Source organism: Astyanax mexicanus, chromosome 24 (assembly GCF_023375975.1).
Source record: "Astyanax mexicanus isolate ESR-SI-001 chromosome 24, AstMex3_surface, whole genome shotgun sequence".
NCBI lineage: Eukaryota > Metazoa > Chordata > Actinopteri > Characiformes > Acestrorhamphidae > Astyanax > Astyanax mexicanus.
In genome coordinates, this window is record NC_064431.1 from 22,635,146 (window position 1) to 22,657,659 (window position 22,514).

The window sequence follows — 22,514 nt, forward strand, 5'->3', positions numbered from 1 at the left end:
GCTTGGGCACACCCACAACTGCATACGTTAAGTAGTGAGGTGTTACCTTGTGAGTGAGCTTGAACACTGGCCAATGTGCTCTTGGCAAAGTGATGTGAATTATCAAATTATCAGAGTTTGAGCTAGGGCTGATAATTGTTCGGGACACATTCTTTCCTTCAGTTTCTGTGGAGCATGGCAAAAGTCATGGGACATGATACTAGCTCCTGTCCAATTACTTTTGACATATCAATGTATTTTCTTGGTGCCACTGCAGTACGTTTTTTTTTGTTGTTTTTTTAAACCAAGATGATTTCACCATGATTTCACACAAAACATCACAGTCATTGCTCAGTGACCTTTAAACAGCCCACCCAACCTCCCCCCACCAAGACTTTCTCGCTCTTTCTGTTCTTCCCTCCCTCTGTCTCTCTTTTTCTTTTTCTCTCTATTCCTCTCTCTCTCAGTGTACTGGAGCGAAAGCTCGCTATCTCGACTTTGACATGATGTTACGTAAGCTAGCTGCTTTAAAAAAAAAAAAAAAGCTCTTCCAATGTGCCAATGTGAAGAGTCGGCAGGGAGGGGTGGATCAGTGGGGGATGGATGATTGGGGGGGGGATGAGTGGGTGTGCGAGTCTGTGTGCTTTTGTGGGGTGGGATAGAACATCCAAAAACAGGGATTGGCTAGACTGGCGAGATACAAAGTCAAAAACCACTAAGCTTAAAGCACATAAACACATAAAGACCTACATATCATACAGGGTGGGCAACATGGGCGACCTGAAGCTAAGGTGTGAGCTGGTGAATGGGCAGATGAAAGGCCTGAGGGTGAACTCCTCTGGGGTAAAGGGTCTGATTCGACAGTCTCTGGAGGCTAAGAAGTTTGCTTACTGCCCCTACAGCAAGTTTAGAGTCGGGGCCGCCCTGCTGACCCGTGATGGGACGGTATTTACAGGTGAGTACAGGTAAACTGTAAATTTAAAAAGAAAAAAGGGCAGAGGAATCAACTTTGATCTGAAGCTCCAGTGAAGTGGATGCATCAGGTAGGTGATTGTGAGGCTCTTAGCTTAGCTCTTAGGGTACCTGTGGCTGCACTTCACGAGAGCTTCATAACTGGGTCATTTCTCTGTGTAAGAATACCCTGCTAAAAGATCTAAAGCTCAAGACTAGCTGGGTTCAGATGGTCTAAGTTAGTGTTTGATGGTCAAAGTGGTTGAAAAGCTGGTCATCAGGGTGAAAATATTCTCTATACTGGTAAACTAGCTGGTTAACCAGCTCTTGACCATTCAGCTTTGTCACAATGCTCATGCCAACGTAGTTCTGCTGGTCTTGTTGTTTAGCCAGCTTATTCAACCTTGGTCATACTGGTTATCCATCTTAATCAGGGTGACTCAAAAACATACAAGATCATCAAGCTCTAAGGAGCTCTGCCAGTTTAACCAGCTAGACCTGGACAGGCTTATTTTTTCTAGTGTTTTGTTCTGGTATTGGTATTCCCTCAATATAACTATGGTAGGAGCAGACACATGGATGTTTAGATTTTTAATGATTTAGCCTCTTCAACAATAGCTGCAGCTCCTCATCTTTGAAAAGGGGTGATTTCTGTGTGGTGGTCAAAAGCTAGCTATCTAGCAATGCTCTAATTTGCACTAATAACGTTACCTAGCATGTTGGAATGTTGGGTTAGCATAGCTAGCTAACTACCTTATAATCAGTGTTAGAGCAGTAGCCTCCTTCATGTAGCGTTTAAGTATAAAGTGACCAGAAATTCTAACACAAGCTCTTCTTGACAGACAGCTGATTAAAACTTGTTCCCTTAATGATCTGATACCAGAAGCTAGCAAACAGCTAGTAGCGTTAGCATTGACTTTTATCATAAAGTGTCAATAGAAAAGTCATTAGAGATTTTGTTCTTTTACTAAAAACACAAAAACAAACATAAGTTACTGCCCATTGTAATCGACTGTATGCCACAGACGCTTCAGATAGATTCTACTGTAGGTTGAACAGCACTAATGTATTCCTTTAACATGCAGTGCTGACTCACTCCCACAGTCAAATCCAATTTAGCTGAACTCTGCTGGAAAAAAAAACATTCAACAAAAGTAATTACACAGTGAGCGCTGTAATTCCTCTCCTCACATAATCAACAGCTCCTCAGCCTCGAGAGCAGTTAAATAATAATGCCATGAGTTGCGTAAGACCCGCCAAGAGAGGACAGCGATGATGCTGTAAGGAGTTTTTGATGCACTCAAGAATGTGTACATAATTTAAAAAAGCTGTACTCTCACACCTAATCTCAGATGAGCCGGCTGTCAGTCGGAGACAGAGCGAGGAAGAGCAGCCTCGGCTCCAGCATACATATATATACAGAGTATGTTTATATATGCATAAATATATACAGCTCTGGAAAAAAGAGTCAGAGTCGTTGTAACCAGATACTACCAGTCCTGATCATTACCACTTAATTAATGAATGCCTTTTATGACATATTCCCAGTACACACAACAGATCGAGGATGGATCGAGGTATTTTACATGTGTGCCGCACTTCTAAACTTCAAAACGAAAAAATGTGGAATGTTATTCATCTAGCACCCACTATCAGGCCTCGCTCCAATAATACAATAAATCATGCCATCTTGGCATGAACACGCTGGCTTGTGTTGTGTTTAACCTCACTCACAAGATAAGACCTCACAACTTATACAGGTGTGGGTAGGCATTACAAAGCCATTCCCTAGGTAAAAACTTCACTCTTAATTCTTTCCCACACTCCTTTGCTAATCCTACGACATCATTTTTGGCAAGTATCAGTCTGTTTTAGTATACATACTTATCTAGTCAGTTTCCATGGGTAGTGGCAAAAGTCATGGGACATGATACTAGTTCCTGTCCAATCTATTTAAGTATACATGCTTATCTAGTCTCGGTAAAAGTGGACATATTGTCAAAAGATTAGGACTCTATGAACCTATTGGCAACATAATTCCAAATGCAGCAAAATGCAGCTTATATAGACATGCCACTGTATTCCTATAGTGTTTGTGGTTAAAAGGACAGTCAGACAGCAGCATCTCTCAGGTCATGATGGTGTTTGTTTTGTTCATAGTTGTGTTAATGATTAAAGCTGTTTGCTGCAGTACAGTCCAGGTCTGTGCTTTCATCTCAGCAGAAAATCGTTATGCAAACAGTGCTTTCGTTTCTGTCTGAAGAAGAAGATATTTTCAGTTTGTTTTTTTTAGTAGTCGGACAGAGAAAGGACGCACATGAATAAATCAGCTAAATAAGCAAACACAAATTCCACCATTGCTCAACCTCGCAGCCTTGGACTTTAAGATACACCTGATGTTCTGACTGTGTGTCACTGTATCTTTAGGACATGATAAAACAGGACAGTCTGTAAACCAACAGAAAAACCAAAAACAGTCAGTGTCCTCCACCAAACAACAGCACGTGCATCAGGTTTACACAATACAGTGACTTCCAGCACAAATCCATCTCTGGACAATTTAATATGAGACCACTTGATTTTACCAAATTGAAAACCTCTGGAATATAATTAAGAGAAAGATGGATGATCACAAGCCATCAAACCAAGCTGAACTGTTTGAACGTTTGCACCAGGAGTGGCATAAAGGTATTCTAAAGCATTGTGTAAGACTGGTGGAGGAGAACATGCCAAGATGCATGAAAACTGGGATTAAAAACCAGGGTTATTCCAACAAATATTGATTTTTTTAACTCTTAATATTTTATGAATATGAACTTGTTTTTTTTTTTTGCATTATTTGAGGTCTTAGTTGGAATTTGGGAGAAATGCTGTCCGTATTTTATAGTAATTATCCTGTCCAATTACTTTTGGCATATCAGTATATTTTCTTGGTACCACTGCAGTAAAACCTCACCTTCATTGCTTAGTGACAACAAGTGAATAGTCAGTTCTTAAAGATTATGGGCTAAAAGAAGAACAAATGTGCAAGTTTAAGAATCTAAACAAAATTTTTGACTTTCATTCTATGTCTTCTGAACAGGTTGTAATGTAGAAAACGCCTGTTATAACCTGGGAATCTGTGCCGAGCGGACTGCCATCTCCAAGGCTGTATCAGAAGGCTACAGAGACTTTAAAGCCATCGCGATAGCCAGGTACAGCAGCTTTACTTAATACACACATAAACATACATGCTCCAAACAAGAGTTCTCAGCAGCACTCGGCAAAATAAACTAGATCAAGATACATCACTATATTTGTCTTAGCCATGGAAATTATTGGTACTCCCAACAGACCCCAACTGACACTGATGCAGCATCACTCGGTATTCAGCACGCTCAAAGAAAAGCACCAGATCCCTAGCTCTGATATATAAGCTAACAGACACCTGTACTGACCAACATAACATTGGGAGTGATTGGGGAGAGAGCACCATCTACCCACCCAAAGGGTTGCTGATGGCAAGCTGCATGAACGGGATTCGAACCAGTGATCTCCTGATCATAGTGACCCTTTGGAGTGATGAGAGGACAAAGCGCCATCTGCCCACCCAGAGAGAAAGCAGGGCCAATTGTGCTCTCTAAGGGTTCTGGCAGTTGATGACAAGCTGCATGAATGGGATTCGAACAATCTCCCGATTACAGTGGCAGAGCATATAGCCTTTTTTTAAAGCAGCACTACAGTTGTAAATATTGATGTGAAAAAAATTCTGTATAAATATTTTGGTTTAATCCACAGTGAATTTGAAATATTGTGATATAACATATTGTCTTACAGATAATACACAGAAAAAATGCAGCACTCATCCTCACCAGTTTGCTTTACTTTCTTTCAGTGATTTGTGTGAGCAGTTCATCTCACCCTGTGGAGGCTGTAGGCAGTTCATGAGAGAAGTCAGTGAGACCTGTTCTACACATTTAAACGTACATTTAATAAACGTGTAGGAGTCTGGGGTTGAAGGTCATTAATAATGCTGTTGTAAACTGTTGTGTGTCCAGTTTGGTGCCACCTGGGATGTGTATTTATCCAAACCGGACGGTTCCTATGTGGAGATGACGGTCGAGGAGCTGCTGCCCGGATCTTTCGGCCCAGACGACCTAAAGATGAAGCAGGTGCATTCCATTCCTAATGAATATTAATGACGAGAGGAGGAAGACGAGAGGACAGAAGATAAAACGGCAAGAGAAGAGCATCTTAGACTTTGTTCAGACTGACAGTCCAAATCTTAGTGCTAAGAACCTTTTGGGAAATGCGCCACTGAATTTTGTCATAAAGCTCTGAAAATAATAAGAGAGCACTTTAGTTTCTGAATCAGTTTCTCTGATGTTGCTATTTATAGGTATATGTTTGAGTAAAATACACATGGTTGTTTTATTCTATAAACTACAGACAATCACAGGCGGTTCTTTAATTAGGCAAACCTAGGCATTTGCCTAGGGCCTCGACCAAATCTGTCCTCCATAGGGGCCCCCAAATCTGACCATCCCAGCTACAGTAAATAAACCAAAAACAATGTTAATTTGTTACTTATGTAAAGTAAAAAAACATATTTCTATTAAACAAACAACAGAAATATCAGTAGAATACCGAATTTATGTCTAAATACTAATTGTCCAAACACACATACCCCCCTCCGTTGCTTGCATTGAACTAGTTCATAATATGATGACGTAGCAATGTGCCACACGACGTGTTTCCTCTAATTACATCCACGCCAAAGCAAACACTGGTAATTTACACTGATAGTAAATGAACACAAGAGTGTTACTGACTAAAATAAACGCTTTTTAGAATAGATATAAGTTATGTGTAAATATTTATAAGACAATACCTGACAAAATCTGTTTTAATGACGTTAATAAACATCACTGTGACAGCGCTAGTCGCAGTTTCACCGCAGCAAAGGACGAGGACGTGAATCACTTATCTAACCAGCCTGTACTGATTTCTTCCCCCAATAACCCTTTCAATAACCTCCAACAGCCTTTAATAGTCTTCAGTAGCCTTGCAGCCGTGGTGTGTTCACTAAACTCCGTAGTTATAAACATCCTGAGGTTAGCAGCGCGCTAACTGACCTGTTTATAATGTAATCCCAGCAGTGACTCCGCGACGGCTGCTCTAAACTGCTGCTGTTAGCTGCCTGGGCTGAAAGATGAACTGTAGAGAGCTGTATTATCCGGTTAGTGGGGTTAAACCCTTAAGAAAACTGTAAAAAAACGCTCCAGACTGGCTGAGCTGAGCCCTGTAGCCCGTGGCTGGGCTGAAGCTCTGACTGAGTAAAGACAGCGGGGTTGTGCTGCTGCTGCAGCGCCGACTAGTGGTTCGATGAGGAACTGCAGCTTCCTGTGAGCGAACAGTTTCACCTATAGACTGTGTAAAGCTGGACAGAGCATCGTCTCTCAAAAGTGAAGCCACCACAGGTCGGGCACCCCCTGCTGTTCGGTTGCAGAAAGCTGTGTAACCCCACCCATCCCCATAGGTTTCAATGGCAAAACAGACAACTTTTAATCAGGTTTTTTTCTAATATACTGTAATTCAACCTCCATTATTTAAATGCAACAGCTAGTGTAACCTCTGCTTATATTGTCAAAACAGTCTCTGGTTTCACCGGTTTCACCAGTTTCATCCACACACAGCTCTGATAAACTGCTTAACCCTAAACTCCTGAATCAGATCAGCTAAAATCAGAAGAATATCTGCCGATCGCCTATACCGTATTTTGGCTGAAAATCGGCCGATACCGATACACTGCCGATCGATCGTTCCATCTCTAGTTATTTGGTTTATGTGTGTGTTTAAAGAATGAGGGCCCCAAAATGGCTAGATCCGCCCCTGCAGACAACATTTCTCCCAAATTCTTGGCATTTAAAGCATTTATTTGCAGAAAATGAGAAATGGCTGAAATAATAAAAAAGATGCAGAGCTTTTAGACTTCAAATAATGCAAAGAATACAAGTTCATATTCATAAAGTTTTAAGAGTTCAGAAATCAATATTTGGTGGAATAACCCTGTTTTTTATTCACAGTTTTCGTGCGTCTTGGCTTGTTCTCCTCCACCAGTCTTACACACTGCTTTTGAATAACTTTATGCCACTCCTGGGGCAAAAATTCAAGCAGTTCCGTTTGGTTTGATGGCTTGTGATCATCCATCTTCCTCTTGATTATATACCAGAGGTTTACAATTTGGTACATTTGAAAGAAACTCATTATTTTTAAGTGTTCTCTTATTTTTTTCCAGAGCTGTATTCTAGATTGTATCCGGAATAATTGTGGACAGTCAAAAACCATATCAAATCTTATTTTTGTCATATCTAGATTGTATCCAAGCAAATAAATTCTGGATGCTCAAGTCAGATTGTGCAGGAGTCTAAAAAGAGCGTCAAGTTACTGCCGTGATGTCAGGACACACAAATCTGATCAGATCACTAGCAAATAATAGTGTGGACCATCTAATCCTCAGCAGATCTAATCCGATTTGCCTGCAGTCTGAACACAGCCGAACTGGTGCAAGTGAAACTGTGCAACAGTACAAATGGCACCAAGCAAATGTGACTACATTTGTACATTTTAAATTAACCCTTTATTTAGCAAATTATTAATTTACACTAGTTAAGACATTATTAGTCATTAAAATGTTTAACTAATGTCTTAATTCAATATTCTTTGCAACATTCTAAAACATTACAGTTTAGTCAAGAGTAATATAAATGTCTTAACTAATGTAAATAATTAACAATTATTTAAGACACTATTTAACCTTTTATCAATGTTTATTACTGTCATAAGTACTGTTACTTGATGTACTAATATTGTAAAGTGTAAATACCATCTTATACTGTAAGTAAATCTGCAATTCTATTTAAAAGACAATTTATTGTAGGCTAAATAAACTTGACTTTGTTCAATCTCTATTTCTTCAATAAGCCTCATTCAAAATAAATAGTTAGTGAACACACTAATCTTATTGATTTTTTTGCACTGAACACACAAGTCTTGCAGTGCTGTTTATGTCCTTTTATGTGGAGATTGTATAAACAGCTACAGTGTATGCCTGTAATCGGCACCGATTACTAATAAAATGTGGTCTGTTTGGTATTTAAGCCACACTGTGTGCATACAGAAACTGTGTGTAAACCCTTGAATTTAAGTACCTATGTAGAAGAAGCCATTAACATAGGTTCACTTACGTTTTCTAGCCTGCACTATGGATTAGGGTTTACATAGTGTGCTGCGCAACAAAAGACAAACAATTCAACCGTTTACTATTAGTGTAGTTAGACTGTGGTTTACTTACCGTATTTTTTTGCATTATAACGCACACTTTAAATCGACAGTGCACCTTATTATATAAATTTTACCAGTTTACTGTAAATACACTGAAGTATTTTGCTCACCTAAATAAACATTTTTTTAGAAATTACAGTTTTGTTTATTTAAGTGCCTTATAATCTGTTGCGCCTTATGTATGAAAATAGACCAGAAAACAGACATTCATTGATAGTGCGCCTTATAATCCAGTTAGGTACTTTATACTGCAGCTGTCATAAAAATAGAGGCAACTTTAGCTTTTGTGTAAACTTTATTTAAATTAACCGTTATGTGAGTCACATGGATAAAACAATGAAACATCTTATAAATAAAAAATCTTCTCTTAAATAAAGAGGACATATATTTAATCTCCAAAGGTTAAAATCCCTATGCCTGACTTTTTTATACATTGTTAGAAGTATTCCAGGCCTACATGTAAATAACAATCAGTGGAACACACTCGTACTAAAGTATCTCTGAGTGAAGGCCTCCTGAGCACAAACAACAAAAAGCAGTCAAAGTGCAATACCCAAAAACGAAAAAAGCTAAGGAGCATTAATGCTACAGTAGGCAGAGTTTAAGGAAAGACGTGACATGCAAAAAATTTAATTGCTTATATCTTCTAAACAAAATCTGGCAACTATGATATTTTGTTTCATGCAAGTAAACAAACACCACGCTCATAACAATAGAATTAAAGGTGCAATATGTAGTATTAGAATTTTGTTTGTTCTGTAAATTAGTACTGTGTAATATACAGTACTGTGTTCAATTCTCTACTGTCCAGGAAAGGAATTCTACTAGATTATGGAGCACAGCTGTGAGAATCTCTCTCTCTATCCCTCTCGCACACACCTGGCATTAGATATGGTGAATAGCTGAGTTTGTGTGTACATTTGCACTCCTTTGTAAGAACCAGAATATTAGAATGGCCAACCATAAACATTTGAACACAGTGTGCACACTATTTATAAAAAAGAATAATAATAAATAAATAATTTTTGATGCCCTAACTATTTAGTGAAATGAACCATCCAGTTAAAACAGTGATGAGATATTTATATAAATGTTACAAATGATAAAGCACCTTTAATTCAGTTTTGAGTGTGGTGTGAATAAATACAAATTATTTATTGTTTATTTTTTTTAGGGTTCAGAAAAGATAAATAAAAAAAGAAATTCCAATTAGTGTTTCTAAACTTGCTTGTTTAGGAGTTTACAGAATCCCGCATGGACACTAGTGACCCACTTCTAGATTTTTTTATATATATTTTAGTATAGACAAATTCTATATAATGCCTTTAATATATTTTTACTCTCTATTTTACCATTGGGCATAAACTGACTTTAAGGGTATCCCCACACTAGGCTTGATTGATTTGTATCGTACCTGAGCACTACTGCTGCTACAATTACCACAATTTTAATTGCAAAAAATGTTGACAAATTTGTGAGTTGTGCACTTTCAAAAGTTAATAATGTCTCGTTTTAAATGTCAGGACTCTCCGGATTCTACCAGGTGTGGAGCTACTTTGAGCCTGGATAATGGTGTAAAAAGCAATTTATCTGCAGAGGAAAAATATGCTCCATATCATCCATTCTAAAGCATGTTTGGACGAACTGTAAAAATTCACAGGATCTCAGAAACTAGGGCTATTCAACAAATGTTAGTACTCTTTTTATTAGGTTTTACAATTTTACACCGGAGTTCTCCTTTAATATCTCTGTTCTTGGTTCTGGTTTCTTAATAATTAGGGACATATTTAATATTTGGCAACTGAAATGATTTGTTGTTCAGCCAAATATGTAAAAAGATTAAATAATTTATTCCAAACAACTATTATTTTTCGTTTTTAAATCAAGACAAAACTATGGTACATGTAGGCAAATTTCATAAAAAAACCTTCAGTATTCAGTCTTATATAAGTGAAAAAAGCCAATTAACACAGGAGGTGCAATTTTTTTTAAGTCATGGCTTATTTTGGCTAGTATTTGTTGCTAAAACAATAGTTGTGTCCATTTATTGTTCCATAAGTCGACACTGTATTTATTGCAACAGGACTGGGGGGAAGCATGCTCAGACACGGTTCAGAAAGCCTAGTGTGAGCACACCCTAAGAGAAAAGCTCCTACAGCATAAAGCAGCGGTAAACGTTTTTTGTACATTAGTTTTTTGTATTTTTATTATGATTATGACATGGTCAGCAAGTGTAGCCCCAGCTAGCAGCACAAGAAAAACGAAAGCACACACGGTACTCCTATTCAAAACTCCCTAGTGATCCAGACAGTGCATAATCCAGAACAATAATAATAATAATAAAAACGCTTTCCGTAAAAGTCAGTTTCCTAACAAAGCCTCACACTTCACACACAAACGGAAACAACCCACGGTCATCTCAGGCCAACATAATCAACCCCTGCTGCTGTTCCCCACATCATCAGATGCCCCATGCAGAGGAATCCAGTGATTCTCTGTGGAGCTTCGTGAGCAGGAGTGGACAGGGCATGCACGTGCAAGCATTCTGACGCGTCCCGCTTCCGTCCAGCTATTTTTGAGGGCTGATGGTTTTCAGATCAGGCCAGTCTGAAACATAGTGCCTAGGCAAGGTACCCTCCGTCAGCCTCTCCATCCACAGACTGAGACGGTCCAGTTTGTGATGGATCTGCCGGGTGGATGCTGACCGTTGTCGAGAGCTGCCTCTGGACCTCGCTCGAGATCCCCCGCCGTCTTCGTCGGACGACCTGCTGCAGTCGGGCTCGTCCCCGGTGAACACAGGCCTGAAGAGGCAGAAGTATTTCTTATGCCCGTTCAGTGCCAGCACGTAGCCGGTGTAGTCCCATTTACTGGAAGGCGTGCTCTCTTCTTCCTCCTCGTCCCGAGGCCTGGAGCTGGGCGCTAACTCCAGGAGACTGTCCATCCACTGGCTGTGTTTATCAACGTTTAAGAAGGAGTAGTGAAGAGTCTGGGACCTGAAAGAAAACACATGATTAGCAGAGTTTTAGAAATATAATGAACGATACAGAAAACCATAACGATTACATGTAACGATACAGAAAATTCACGGTTCGGTTCCCACCTTGGTATAAAACCCAAGGTTCGGTACGTTTTCGGTACGGATGCTGGAAAAAATAAAAAGGCTGGGCATTCTGTATAGCCGCACATTTATTAACTTCATAATAACAATGAAACCTCGTTATAATCATGTTTTGTTTTTTAAGATGTAATGTTGTAACAGGGTACTTTTATTAAATGCTTGAAACCAGGGATCTCTACTACTGTCATCATGGGAGGATCCATCTTTGGGATCTTGTTGGAACAAACAAACAATGAGCCTGATTGTGGCTCTTTATTAAAAACAAAAACAGCAGCATTACTTTAACTGCTTAAACTACAAATATTTTTTTTCCTTAACAACAGTTTTTTTTACTTAAGAGTTTAAGTTTCTATTTCACTTCAATTACCATGTTTGTCAATGAACGTCCATTTTCTGGCACCCCGGATTATAAAGCGCATTTTAAGCGACACTAGTAAGGAACAAGGGTGTCACACATTAAACCAAAACAGATTTTTCTCATGAAAACTGTTTATTAGATTTCCAATATTTTCAGATGCGGTTAGCAGCAGCGCTAGCCGTGGTAAGCAACAGTGCTAGTAAATGCCGCCCGACAGTGCTATACAGAAGAACCCTGAGTGTTCCGGTAATCGAGGGAGCTATTAGCTAGCAGTTTGTCCCACGTAGCTTGTTTTAACATGGTAAACACGCAGACTGCAGTATGAAATACTCACCTCTGACCATCGAAAGAGCTAGCGCTGCGGTTAGTGGCTAATGCTAATACTGGCTAATCCTGGAGAAACTGCACTAAAACTCCTTTATAAGCAGCTTTACTGCTCCTTAATACCTGACTGGTAAAATTCATAGACAAAGCGCACTGGATTAAAAGGTACACTGTCGATTTTTTGGAATATTAAAGGAATTTAAGTGCGCCTTATAGTGTGAAAAATACGGTAGAAAGATAACTGAAAACTCACCCTGAGAAAGAGTACACTTCTTTGGCGAACTTCTTCAGCAGAGCTTGTTTGGATGTGTCAGTGAGCACCAGCACCACGTTGATGTGTCCCGGCCTTAACCTCACCAAGTTGCTGGTGTACGTCACATCAGTCAGCTCAGTCACCTCCACAAAGTTCTTCTTAGGAGGACGGCTGGAGGACAAACAAAGGGGATACTAAGTGTGGAAGGATTCTCTAACCCTTAACAACCCTTACTATTTACAAGCTATGAAAATTAGTGCCTGTTTTTAGAAGATAATATACATAATATCATCAAATAATGATAATGATTAGTATAGGCTAGTTGTGAAAATAAGTGTAAAATTAAAAAAAAGAGGGGTAAACAAAGAAGTTACAATGCTTGCTTATATAATCCTGAAATGGAACATTTTTTAGAACTGTTTCTTCCAATAAAAAAACAACTCTGTCATACCTGCTCGTGTTTTCAGCATTTGGAGAGCTCTCCGCTGTCTTTGGTGATTCATTCGCCTTCTGCTTGGCTGGCTTTTCTTCACCAGAGTCACTGCAAATTGGTCAAGCAGTTACAGTTAATCCGATATCCATTATAACATATGCAAATAAAACACAGAGTCACATCACACAACCTGTTATGACATCCCCAGTGTGTTTCGGCTCATACCTGAAAGCCTGAATGATGACAGTGCCGAACAGAATGAAGAGAGCAGAGAAGATCAGAGACACGATTGGCATCATCTCTCGCCTGGAGGAAACAGGGAGACAGATCAGAGTGTTGATGAATTTCCCAGTGTGAAGGGAAAATACAAGGCTTTGTACACTAGACTGAATGTTCTCTAGCTCGGGTGACGACTACATCAGCGATAAACAAGTGCTTTAGGTTACATAATACAGCACTGTTTAATGTTTAACTGTGGTCAAATTACACGTGTTTACCTCTTTAAATAATAAAAAAAAGAATCCATTAATATTCTGCCAAACAAACCGGACAACAAACACATAAATGAATGAATAAATTAATAAAATACACAAATAAATGAAGAAATAGGACTCTGTCTTGGCAACATGCTGGTGATATGATTCAATACATTGAGAGATAAGGTGTGATTTTTTTTTAGAAATAAAAATAAAAACTGCTATATTATGACAACACTTTTATTTATAAAATCTCTGTAGACTTTTAATCCAATTAGCTTATTTTCCGCACTATAAGGTCCACTTAAAATCCTTCAATTTTCCCCAAAAATAATCAGTGCGCCTTCAGTGTTATACATTTTCACTTTAGTCCGAGGCTGGAGCAGTATTAGCATTTGCCGCTAACCGCACTAAGCGCTAGCTCTTTTGCCGTTCTAGCTAACATCGCACTGGCTTGCCAGAACACACAGGGTTCCTCAGCGTAGCACTTTTGTGTGGCTAGCTAAAATCTAAGCTAACTGTAAATACACGGATGCTCTTTACTCACTCAAATAAAACAGTTTTCAGTAGAGAAATTTGTGTAGATTAACATCCAGCACTCGTAAAAGAAAATGTTTTTTTTTTTTTTACAGTTTTGTGAACTTAGCTTAGCTTTACTTAACTTAGTTAGCTATCTTTTGGTCAGGGTTTAAACACAACACTAAATAGACCACTCCCATCTTTACATGTAAATTTTTAAAAATGCTAATTGATATTGTTTTTTGAGAATTTCAACAGTATTGCAAAACATAGTAATATAATATTTTAATATATCAACATTTACATACACCCCTATGAATAAAAATATTAATAAATAAATAGACATGTCACAATTATGGCAAATACAAGTGCATCATTTTTTCAATATTTGAAATTTACAAAAAAAAATCAAAACATGCAGATTAGAGCTATATTTGAGTTTGTTTCCAGTAAAGGAAGTTCATAGCCAGTAGTTAAGAGTCTCACACTTACCAGTTTGAGTGGAGAAAATCAAAGTACATTTCAGAGAGGTAATCATAAGCAGCGTTCGCCCACTGAATTATAAACATCTAGAACAGAGGAAATGAAGAAAGAGTGATGGTTAATAATCACCACAAACAAAAAAAAACATACAAATAATTACGCTAGAAGCACTTTATCCTCGTTCTGTCACTCGTTCTGTCGCATTTTAAATCTATTATTGTTATTAATATTAACTCCCATTATTATTTAAAGGCTTTTATGTAATTCATGTTTTGTCTTTTTGATACGTTTTTAGTCCTAGTGCTGTGAAGTTGAATGTTTTTATCTGTGATATATAAAAAAACTGAAATTAACATTAAGATTATTTTAAAGAGATGGATTTTACAGAAGCTGTAAAATTACATCTGGTACCAGCAAACAGCCACTTAAAATATGTGGATCAATATGTTGTTTTTCTAGTACATACATCCAAAAATTATTTTTACATCCAATTTCAAAACTGGAGAACTAAAACTACATCCTTGTTTGACTGACGGAGGTCATGTGGGACACTTACAGAAGCGAACTCATTGTTGAGTTCCGGCAGCATGGCGTCATAGGTGAGGAACGAAGGATCTCTCTGCAGGAGCTCCAGCTGCTCGTGGAGGCGGTGCTTATCTTCATCACTTCCATTCCAGCCGCCCTTTACTGTGCGATACAACACTTTACCTGTGGTGCTCCGCCTCTCCAGAATAATTACCTATGGAGAAAGAAATACAGAAGTAAATGTAAAGATGATGATACTTACAGAACTTACAGAACTATCACCAGTGTTCAGTATGTCAGTGAGTACACGGCTCTGACCTGAGGAGGGGTCATGTCCTCCTTTTTCAGAAGAGCATCACACAGCGGCTGCTGCTGCCACTGATAGACGTAGGTGAATCTCAGCACCTCTTTAGTGTTGGCGGAAGCGAAGGCGAAGAAAGCATCGTTCACAGGGACGAAAGCCTCATCCTCCCCCGTGATGAGCAACACACAGTACCTGAGAGGACCAAACACACGCATTAGTAACCTCAGAAGTACTAGAAAGACACCATTTCAAAAGGCAGGTGCTCTAAGTGGGATTTGAGTGATATTATGAGATCTGCTCTTGAATATAGTCTTTAGAAAACTGCTCAGCTTATAGAAAAAAGAGAGTTTAAAGTTCTGGTGTACAGCAAAACAGGGAGAAACAAAAATACAACAGAATCCCAAAAACCCAACAGCTTCACTAGAGATCAGGCCAATCAGTTTCTTTTGGGCTAGATGCCACATTTAACCTTTCCAGGCAATCTTGCTGTACATTTGTTGGTGGTTAAATGTGGTCTGCTGTGTTTATTAGCTACCTACTCACTGTATGGTTGACAGTGATGAACTCTGAAGAGGGTTATCCAGTTAGTGGTGTTAAAAGTCTTTAAACTCTTTGCTCTATAAGTTACGTTAGTCTTATACATTCTACTAGTATGCAAGTTTGAGTCAGAATCTACAAAACTACAGACTGATAGCACTAATCCAGGCCAGTGATGGTAATAAGTCTCTGCACCCATGTAGCAGCTGAATATTCTTAACATCTGAACATGAGCCGATTGGATCTCAGAATGGGCTAAATCTGAGAAACATCAGAATATTGCACAATTCCTGAAATCATTTTTTTCATCTATATGTAAGTCCACAAAGAGAAGATTAAAGAGAGATATAGAGAAAGAGATAAGTTAAGGTTGCTTACTTTCGACGGCGGTGGAACTGTTTGACTGGACACAGCTCATCAAAAAGCTTCTGGTTGACCAGTCGTGGTACCATCAAAAAACGGTTGTTGGAGACAAACTCATCAATGAGCTGCTTTTTCATTCCCCTGGACTGAGGAGCACAAACATGTATTTACACTTAAATGTATGTGATGATAAATCTCATATGCTAGAATCATTTTACAGGATTAAAAAATATATAATAATTACAATATATTAATATATTACTGCAGAACTGTTAAACCAGCATAAACAAGTGGGACACCTATTCTGATCAGACTACCTATATATAGCCATAGATTTTTAAATAAATATTTTATCAGGTGTCTAGACAGTTTTTGACATACAGGGCTGAATGTAACATAAAGTAGGTGAAAGAAGTAGGTGAATAAAAGAAATTTCCACAGATTTGGACATATAGTGCAGCTGCAGATGAATTAAACCTCAGAATGCACCATAGTATTCGAAAAGTGCGGCATACAATCGACCAAACAATACTAGAAATGGTTAATCTCAGCAATATTACAGCATTATTACTTATATTATATGGAACTGGATCCATACAGATTACAAATTATCTCTGAACCATGATTTATGGTTACTTATGTGAAGAAAACAGAAGAATCTGGGCATGTGTAAAACACACATGTGGTAAAAGAACTGATATTTAAATCTAAAATCTATTTTTATGCCGCAATATGCTCAATTTTGTCCACATTAACTGCAATGCAGAAATCCCAAAGCCATAAGTAAATGTGACCGCAGGCCAGTAAACGTTACCTGTATGACATCAGCAGGTTTCTCTGTGTTCTCCTTAAACAGCAGCATGGTGGGAGCATATGTGTTGATGTTGAACTGCTGCAGGATGCGTAAAGTCTCAGTCAGGCCCTGATCTACATACCCAAACCTCACAAAATCCTGATGCGCAAACGCTGAGAGCTGCAAGCAGAAGAGCAAATCAGGGCATGTTAACTCCCAGACATGGGTCACAGGTGCAGGTTTTGACAAATAATTATATTTGCATCAGTGAATAGTACAGTACAAACATAACTCCTACCTTATACAGTAAAGGCACTGAAGGTACCGCGTCAAACAGTAGCACTCTAGGTTTGTTTTCCTCACGCCAACCATTTAAAAACTGCAAGTAAGTATCATCTGTCACCTTGAAATAATAGGTGACAAAATATAACATATTAAAAATGGCCTCACATTTATAAACAAACAGAAAATACCCTTATAGAGCAGAGCAACAAGATCCAAAAAAATGCAAGAAAATGGGAACCCAACCATATTCACTACACAGACAGATGTAATAGTACACCTGCTCATTTATTGTTTCTTCTGAGAACAATTGTTTTAAAAAGAGTTTTATATATATATATATATATATATATATATATATATATATATATATATATATATGTATATTACTGGAGTAAGTGTCTCTAAATTAAGAGCATTGCTGTGATTATTAAACTAAATTTGAGGGTAAAAATAAATAAATAAGTAATTATATATATCCTACCTTCTCCACTAGCCTCTGTGGCAGAAGGCTTTCCACAAATTGTCTTAAGTACTCCTTGGATATAGCATAATTGAAGTAAGTCACTTTCCCATTAATGAGCCCCAGAATAGAGGGGGTGCGATGGGCACCAAGATGGCTGGCAAGCCGTTTCTCGTACCCAATGTCCACCACACCAATTCCCACACCTACAGAAGCAAGAAGATTAGAGACTCAGTTATTTAAATCACACAATTCTGCTATATTAATATGGTATTGTGATGAAGGAACAATTTGTTATGCAGCTCTAAATAAAAAAAGTCTAACCACTCTGTTGACAAAGTTCTCTGAATATTAATTTTATTTGATTTAGATATTTCCATTAGTTGTGTACAGAAGCACCCACCCAATGCCTCCAGCTCCTGAACTGTTTCCTTCCAGATCGGTTCTATATGGATGCAGGTGAAGCACCACTCAGAGGTCATCTTTATCAGGTAGGGTCTTTTGAAGCTGTCTGGCACCACCTCTTTCATGTAATGATCGTGGTGCAGAAGGTGCTTGCTGTCTGTGAAATCTCGGGTCGAGCGTGTGAAGTGAAAGAATGACTGGTCGAAGTAAAAGTTGTCGTGGAAGTGTCGGAAGCCCTGCGGTGCCTGGCCATGGTGCTGGTTCTCATCTGTCTGACCAAACCGGTCGTAGTTTGCTCTCTTCTCCTCGTTTGACAGGATCTGGGGAAAACAAAGATACATAAAACATTTATACTTGTGAGTTAGATAGAAAAACCAGGTAAACTATTGGATTTACTACAATGAGACAAACACAAATGAAATTACAAAAATACTTCAATCCTGATTTTGAAGATCTACTACACTTTGACATCATTCATATCTGGAAATGTGTGTTCATGGTGATCTGATTATATATGGCCAGCATAAAGCTCATTTTATACTTCTGTGTAGAACCTAAGGCGTATCTACACGTATCTAGCAAGAAGGCACTACACAGCGGAGTGCGTTTATACTTCTGCATGCGCATATCAGCGGCTCTGCAGTTTAAACCGTGAAGGCGGTAATGTTTGGGAGGGGACGCAAGGCCTGGTGGACCAATGACAGCTGCGACTGTCCACGTCACGCGATGCATAGTTACATAAAGGTGTGTGTTGAGCTACAGCGCAGGCTACGGCTTAGGTTCGATGCAGAAGTTTAACATGTAATTAATGTCCTGGGTGATTGTTTGAACACAGTACAAATCCAGATGTGACACCTAGTTTTTATGCAACCAAGTCAAAAGTATTGCTTTTATCCACTAGATTTTTGTTGCAGAATCATCTGCTAACCTGTGCAGTCAGTGGACAGTGTGGTCTCGCAGTTTTTACAGTTGTTACATATGATCAAGCAGGGGTAGTGTTGTGGTTAATGTAGGCATTGCTTTAAATAGAGAGGCTTTGGCTTTCACACTACAATAATAATGTGGTCATAAGTGTCTCTGACCACCTCAAAATGAGGTTTAAGTGATCAGACTAAGACACATGCCTTGAACACACTGTATCCTGTACATACATATGATCAGATTACCTTGTAGAAATGTTAATCCAAGGTGTGAATAATGCCAGGAGGATAGAACACTAGGAACTGATTTGGACACACTAGATCAGGGAGATATTATGGTTGCTTACCTCATAGGACTTGGTAATCTTGATAAACATATCCTCCGCCCCTGGATCTTTATTCTTGTCTGGATGCCTACAATAAAGCAAAATGCATTAATCTTAAAGTTTAAAGAAAATAATAAATTGTTCACGTTTCACAAATCCAAAATCAGAAGTCAGTTCTTACTGTAGTAACAACAGCAGCATTACTACTCACCATTCCCTTGCAAGCTGCTTGTAGGCCTTCTTGACCTCGGCTTGACTGGCATGTGTTGACACTCCAAGCACCCTGTAAGGATTAAATTCAGAAGCCGCAGCTGCATAATCCAACAGCGCCAAGAGAGCAGCCAGCCAGAACAACCGTCTCAGGAATGGATCAGGGAGGGCTCCCATCTTCTTAAACTTCGGCAGGCAGCCTACAGAAAGAACAGAAACCAAAACCATATTAGCACCCAATTCGGTCATCTGACGGCACTAGAATGAAGTGAAACTGAAATCTTATTGTGAGGTCATTAACATAAGGGAATGTTGACATTTTGAGCCAGGACTGACAATGGTAGTCTTTCACCAAGGTCAGAAGTAATTCTGAAATTAGCTGATTCTAGGGCTGCAGACTAACACCGTCCCACTGTCCTGGGGACTATAAACATAGCACACGGGACGAGATTATAGCTCATTTGGGACGCAGTATTTGCATACAATAAAAATACTTCTAAATGTCTGCACAGTGAAATTGGCTTTCAGTATAACCACGTATAATTTAGTGATTATACATTTTTTACAACGCTGGTGAAATTAAATGTTTAAATTATTAGGTCATCACATTATGAAAAATAGTCCTCTAATATTTTTCAACAATAGCTTAGGGATCAGATTCACATGAAAGAAAAAAGAAAAACATCCAAAGTGTTGAAACAAGTATTTCTACAAGAGAATTTCAACTTTAAAATCCTCAAAGTAAGAGCTGGACAATTTAGCAGTATTTTATCGCACTGTAAAAATTTTCTTATTGTATCGACAAAGAGTATTAAGGATATCATAAGACCCAACTGTACACTTCATTACAAAGAGTATAAAAATCCTGATTAATTAGATTATTATCAGCAAAAATTAAACAGCAATCCCTGTACAATGCACGAGAAAGCATTTGAATATCGGAAAAGCAGCATTTTGTTGGCATATCAAAATATGGATAATACTTTATCAAGAAAATGTCTTTGAATATTGTGATATAATATTTGAACCATATCACTCAGCTCTATCAGCGCCTGATTATGTGCGCCAAGGGTGGTGGCTTTTATACTGATCATTGTTCATTATTGGAATTGTACTGTATCGCCTGAAATGAAAAAATATATTGTTATACATTTTTTGCTATATCATCCAGCCCTACACCATGCATTGAATAGTAATTGAATATTCTTTCCACAGCTCCACAGATTTATACCCAACATAGCCATCCCTCCAGCCTATGCCTGGTATTGATCATGGTACCAAACTATTACTGCTTATCTGCTCCAGGGAGTCCTATTCTACTGGTAGTACTTCTCTACAAGCACAAGCTGTGTGTAACAGCAATGAATGCAATTAAAGTAGCTGAATGTCTGACTTCTGGATCTGGATTTACCACTATAGGTTATAATGGTGTGGGCGGCTATGCAGGATGGCTATAGCTAGCTAGGTTCTAAAAGCAGCTGTTCTGTAGCTAGCTTACCTAGCTACATTTTTAGCAGGATAACAGATCTCACAGAGCATAAAACATGCTTCTGTTATTCAGACACACTGGTGGCTCTGCAGGATAGCTAACGCAAACCTAGGTTAGGTTAGCTAATTAGCTAGGCTATAAGAACAGCTGTTTTGTAGCTTAGTTATGCAATATTTAGAAGGATGAGAGCTCTCATTGAATGTAAAACATGCTGTTAATCAGACACACTTAAACACGATGTTGTGAGTGAAATATGTGAAATTACTCCTCACTACATTAAGCAGTGGGCAATTTAATTAGATAGCTAGTGTTAGCTAACATAGCTATCTACGCCTTTAGTCTATGCCAGGCATTAGTCATCATACCAACATATTCCTGATTATTATCATTTGGGCGGGGTGTTCTGTCGAGTTATTCTACCCATCGATACGTGCTTCCTAGAGGCACTGCGCATGCGCTGACCGAAGTTATACTTTTTGATTATTTCTCGGGTTTTTTTTTCATAAATTATTTATTTTGCATTTAACAACCTGGAATGACAGTCATTGCACGAAAGTATAAATCAATATAATATAATAATAATAAATACAATAATAATTATTAAAATATATATAAAAGCAGTTTGTAATGTCCTCTATTTGCCATACCTTTACCATGATACAGTGATTTATGCTATCCAAATATACTTGCTACATGTACTAGGACTTCTACTGAGAAAATGCTCTGATATGGTGCTCCTTTTGAATTTTTACAGTTAAATTATAACTTACACTAAGGTAACATGGTTTGACAGGGTAGCACAACTAGACAGAACACCGGCTCTAGAGAATAGCTGATCTAGGTTAGCACTTTAGGCTCTAAGAGCAGCTGTTCTTTAGCTTAGCTTAGCTTGCTAACGCTAATATTTAGAATGATGACAGCTCTCACAGAATGTAAGTTAACGCATGCTGCTGTTATTCAGACACGCTTACACACATGCTTTTAGGAGTGACATATGTGAAAAACTCCTCACTGCATAAAGCAACGGGCAAATTTAGATAGCTAGCTAAGCTAACCTACCTTAGCTGTCTTAGGTAACCTAGGAGACTAACATAACTAGCTAACGTACGCTAGCTAGCTGGCTAACTAACTGAAGGAACACAAAAGCGTGAATAAGACTGATGGCTATGGAAAGCTAACCAAACGTACACAGCACATTACTTAAACCAAATAAATAAACACTGACTAATGACACTGTCTGTTAGGGAGGCTAGCTAACGCTATTTAAGCCAGTTAGCTAGCTAGGTTATCTAGCTAAGCTATAGGCGGCTAACATCAGTTTAGCCCGTTAGCTTAGCACAATTCCCTCGGCCGGTACGATCCAACAGAGCAGAGATAACAGAGAAACCCCACCGTTATAAACACTGAAATAAACCCCAGAAACAGAAGCGCTGACACAACCTTAAATCGAGCTCTTCGCATAATCATAAACAGCCCGTTTCCAGCAGCGCCGCTTCTCGGGGAGTCCCACTGGGGTGCCGAATCCAGCCGCTAGTTTTCCTGCTGTTTCCAGAGAATCAAGAATCTCTGATACAGAGGAGAATTCCCACCTCAGAATCTGCTCCGGGGTAGTTAGACCAGCAGGGGGCGCTGCCCAGCGAGTCCAAACTGAATGGGTTCATATGGAGAAATTAAGCAAAC

General features: G+C 38.7%; 2 protein-coding genes across 2 annotated transcripts; one reads left to right on the forward strand and one right to left on the reverse strand.

Moving 5' to 3' along the window:
- Positions 1-688: 688 nt before the first annotated feature.
- cdab (cytidine deaminase b) lies at positions 689-9,425 on the forward strand. Its single transcript, XM_049471653.1, has 4 exons — positions 689-934; positions 4,013-4,124; positions 4,805-4,862; positions 4,968-9,425. The coding sequence occupies exons 1-4, from the start codon at positions 751-753 to the stop codon at positions 5,106-5,108; spliced, it is 495 nt and encodes a 164-aa protein (XP_049327610.1). The 5' UTR covers positions 689-750; the 3' UTR covers positions 5,109-9,425.
- On the reverse strand, positions 8,530-22,406 carry dnajc16l (DnaJ (Hsp40) homolog, subfamily C, member 16 like). Its single transcript, XM_022682752.2, has 15 exons — positions 22,275-22,406; positions 19,347-19,545; positions 19,157-19,223; positions 17,888-18,209; positions 17,506-17,690; positions 17,038-17,142; positions 16,761-16,919; positions 15,962-16,092; positions 15,061-15,238; positions 14,774-14,956; positions 14,227-14,303; positions 12,965-13,045; positions 12,758-12,847; positions 12,307-12,477; positions 8,530-11,246 (listed from the first exon to the last, which is right to left on the reverse strand). The coding sequence occupies exons 2-15, from the start codon at positions 19,520-19,522 to the stop codon at positions 10,823-10,825; spliced, it is 2,349 nt and encodes a 782-aa protein (XP_022538473.2). The 5' UTR covers positions 19,523-19,545; positions 22,275-22,406; the 3' UTR covers positions 8,530-10,822.
- Positions 22,407-22,514: the final 108 nt, after the last annotated feature.

Excerpts from the sequence above, each read along its gene's own strand:
- dnajc16l (XM_022682752.2), bottom strand. The coding sequence starts at position 19,522 with ATGGGAGCCCTCCCTGATCCATTCCTGAGACGGTTGTTCTGGCTGGCT. Across the intron at positions 17,691-17,887 it reads TCAGGAGCTGGAGGCATTGG|GTGTGGGAATTGGTGTGGTG; the intron begins GTGGGTGCTTCT and ends TTGCTTCTGTAG. Across the intron at positions 16,920-17,037 it reads CAGTGCCTTTACTGTATAAG|CTCTCAGCGTTTGCGCATCA; the intron begins GTAGGAGTTATG and ends TTCTGCTTGCAG.
- cdab (XM_049471653.1), top strand. The coding sequence starts at position 751 with ATGGGCGACCTGAAGCTAAGGTGTGAGCTGGTGAATGGGCAGATGAAA. Across the intron at positions 935-4,012 it reads TGATGGGACGGTATTTACAG|GTTGTAATGTAGAAAACGCC; the intron begins GTGAGTACAGGT and ends TCTTCTGAACAG. Across the intron at positions 4,125-4,804 it reads AAAGCCATCGCGATAGCCAG|TGATTTGTGTGAGCAGTTCA; the intron begins GTACAGCAGCTT and ends ACTTTCTTTCAG.